The sequence below is a fragment of the Phoxinus phoxinus genome (assembly GCF_949152265.1).
Source record: "Phoxinus phoxinus genome assembly, chromosome: 15".
Lineage (NCBI taxonomy): Eukaryota > Metazoa > Chordata > Actinopteri > Cypriniformes > Leuciscidae > Phoxinus > Phoxinus phoxinus.
The window spans coordinates 7,608,682-7,611,607 of NC_136890.1; the positions used below are offsets into that span (position 1 = coordinate 7,608,682).

The 2,926-nt window shown below is 39.9% G+C and overlaps 1 protein-coding gene across 1 annotated transcript; it reads left to right on the forward strand.

The window, feature by feature from the left end:
* Positions 1-2,204: 2,204 nt before the first annotated feature.
* nppal (natriuretic peptide A-like) lies at positions 2,205-2,725 on the forward strand (the record flags this gene model as incomplete). Its single annotated transcript, XM_079638124.1, has 2 exons — positions 2,205-2,343; positions 2,423-2,725. Exons 1-2 carry the CDS (start codon positions 2,260-2,262, stop codon positions 2,723-2,725), a joined length of 387 nt encoding a protein of 128 aa, XP_079494250.1. The 5' UTR covers positions 2,205-2,259.
* Positions 2,726-2,926: the final 201 nt, after the last annotated feature.

Below are 2,926 nucleotides of genomic sequence, written 5' to 3' on the forward strand. Positions count from 1 at the left end.
GCGACTTACATTGCATTTCAAGGTACACATTTACATTCTTATCAGTTCTTTTAAGATATTTTGCCTCACCACTACATCAAAACCACTGCTATGCATTCACATCACATTGAGTCCAAGCAATGAATCTCTTTTGAGAAGACTTTAGAGCAAGAGTTAACCACACACTGCATGAAAACCTGGAAACTGAACTGACAGAAAAAGTCTGTCCAAAACTGAACTCATACCTCTCAATGAAACTCAGACCAGCTTTTCATAATGTTGGCTCTTATGATTTAGAACAGATTCAACTATAATGATTATTTTTCTGTAGAAATTAAATCATAAGTTGATTTAAAAATGACATTAACATTTTTCTTTTTTCCACCCCCACCAATCAACACACACAGGACTATGGGATTTCATAAATGAAGGATACATGCTGCTTCCAACCCCTGTCAGTGTTTTCAGCTTTCATGAAACGGTCTCATTTTTGCATGTTGTGTTCGTAAAGTCAAAATGGGGTTTAACCAGCAGTTTAGGGATGGTTTGCTTTAGGTCTAACTAACATAAATATTGCATTTAAACATATCAAGACCAAACACTTGACATGCAGCTTCTAGTTAGAATACACCCTCACTTATTTCTAGCACTGGCAATTTGTGTACAGTCTTTAACTAAATGCACCAATAATTGGATAAAAAGGATAAAAACATTGGATAAAAACACTGAGATGGGTACACTATTAAAAATGAAGGTTCTTTATCAACGGTTCCATGAAAAAGCTCAAAAGGTTCTTTAGTAGGAAAAATCTTTAGATTATTAGAATGTAATTGTTTTTCTTAAGTACTCTTCACTGAAAGGTTCTTTGGGGAAACGAAATTGGTTCTTCCATGTCATTGCTGTGAAACCCCCTTTCAGAAGCTTCCCACTAAACATCAGACGTCTATTGGACAGGCAGATCATGTCTATATTGCGTCAGTCGGTCCAAGACCAATTTTTGACCTTTATGCAACCTGCAATCTAGGTCTGCTATTTGGACATCTAACCATGACCCCACCTGGACGTCAATATAATGTTCAATATTTGAACGCCGGAATAGGTCATTTTCTGGATGTTATGTGGACGTCTAAGACAGGTGCAGGAAATTGACATGATCTAGGTTTGCAAAGTTACCTCCAAATGAGGTCTTTTCTTTGTCATGTTTGGAAGTCCGATTTTGGTTCCCTGAAGGTGCAGACTGTGATGCCATTTGGACGTCTGAGACAGGTGCAAGAAATTGACATGATCTAGCTAGCCCACTAAACATTGGATGTCGGATAGACGTGCAGATCATGTCTATATTGGGTCCGTCGGTCCATGACCAATTCTGGACATCTATTCAACGTCCAAACTAGGTCTATGACAGGTGCAGGAAATTTACATGATTAATATATAATATTTTTTCATTTACAAATATCAACATTGTTGTAATCAACATGATTAATACATATGAATACAGATTATTAATAATTATCTAAGATCGTTTTCCAAAAACTCATTTGATTGTATCAGCACCAGGTGATAACTGACGCAGTTTAGATGTGCGGTAGATATCGAAAAAATACGTTGTCTGGCATCACAGTCTGCACCCTCCTGATACCGACATATGACGGACAAGCACACCGTTGAAATGGAGGTAACTTTGCGCAGGGGGTTTATTTTAAGAGTGATTCAAATTAAAATTATTTTTAAAGTTAAAAAAAGTTTAAAGTTTTTAAAGTTAAAGTTCTTTACTGGCATCAATGGTTCCAAGAAGAACATTTAACCTTTTCAAAGCACAAAAGGCTCTTTAAAAAGGAAAAATAATCGTTAGATTACTAAAATATAAGGAAACTGGTTAGTGATGTTCACTGAAAGGTTCTTTGGGGAACCAAAAATGTGGCATATGGCATCACTGTGGGGAAAAAAAATCAGTTTCCAGGTTTTAAGCGTGTGCGCATATGAGGCCATAGACTAGAGTGTGTACCTCCATGACAAGAAGACGAGATGATGTTCTGCGCTTGACATACAGTGCAATTTGAAGGAGGCTCCGGCACACGTCACCATTTTAATGATCGGTGATGACCAAGGTGGGATCTTGATGAAAATGAAGAGCCCTCCCCGTAGGGTCTGCTGGATTTCCCTGGGTGACCGTGACGAAACCAGCTAAATAAAAGAGCGCACCTGGACACGGTGCTTGGGTACGAGCGAAGACTAAACAGAGCCGCGCACAGATACTGAGCTGCTCTCCACAATACAACAATGATCGCCAACATCTCTATTTTCTGCGTGTCTTCACTTCTACTTTTAAACTTGGTCGGTGCCAAACCAGTTTCCAGTTTACAGGTGAGTTTTTCAGTCGTAGCTCACTACACTTAAACGTTTATTATTAGACCCTGACTAATCAGATACATGTTTACAGCAGAGTCTTAAGCAGTTGTTAGATGAAGAAGTCAACACGCCGTTCGTGGAGTCCGATGAGTCGACGGTGGAGCAGAAAGATGTGCGAGAGGACAAGAGCGCACTGGACGAGCGCGCGGAGCAACTGTGGGAATCAGACGCGCGCAACTCCGCGCTGGCGGGAAAAGACAGAGCTTTCGAGCGTCTCCTGGGTGACTTACTGTCCACTTCCAAGCGCTCGTGGACTCGATTCAAGAAAGGCGGACTGAGGAGCTGCTTTGGGGTCAGAATCGAAAGAATCGGGTCTTTTAGCGGGCTCGGGTGTTAAGCAAATGTATTTTACGAGATGTTTGGTCATCTTGACGAGATTTAAAGAGTGGAAATTGTTCAAACGCGTATTAGAAATAAAAACTAAGTCATATCTTATTACTTCATGTCATGTCGCTTCTTGCAAGTTGGGACTTGAAATACTTGACACACCTGGGCAGGCATATCTTCTATTTAAAAAATAGTGTTGACTGCAAGTTTA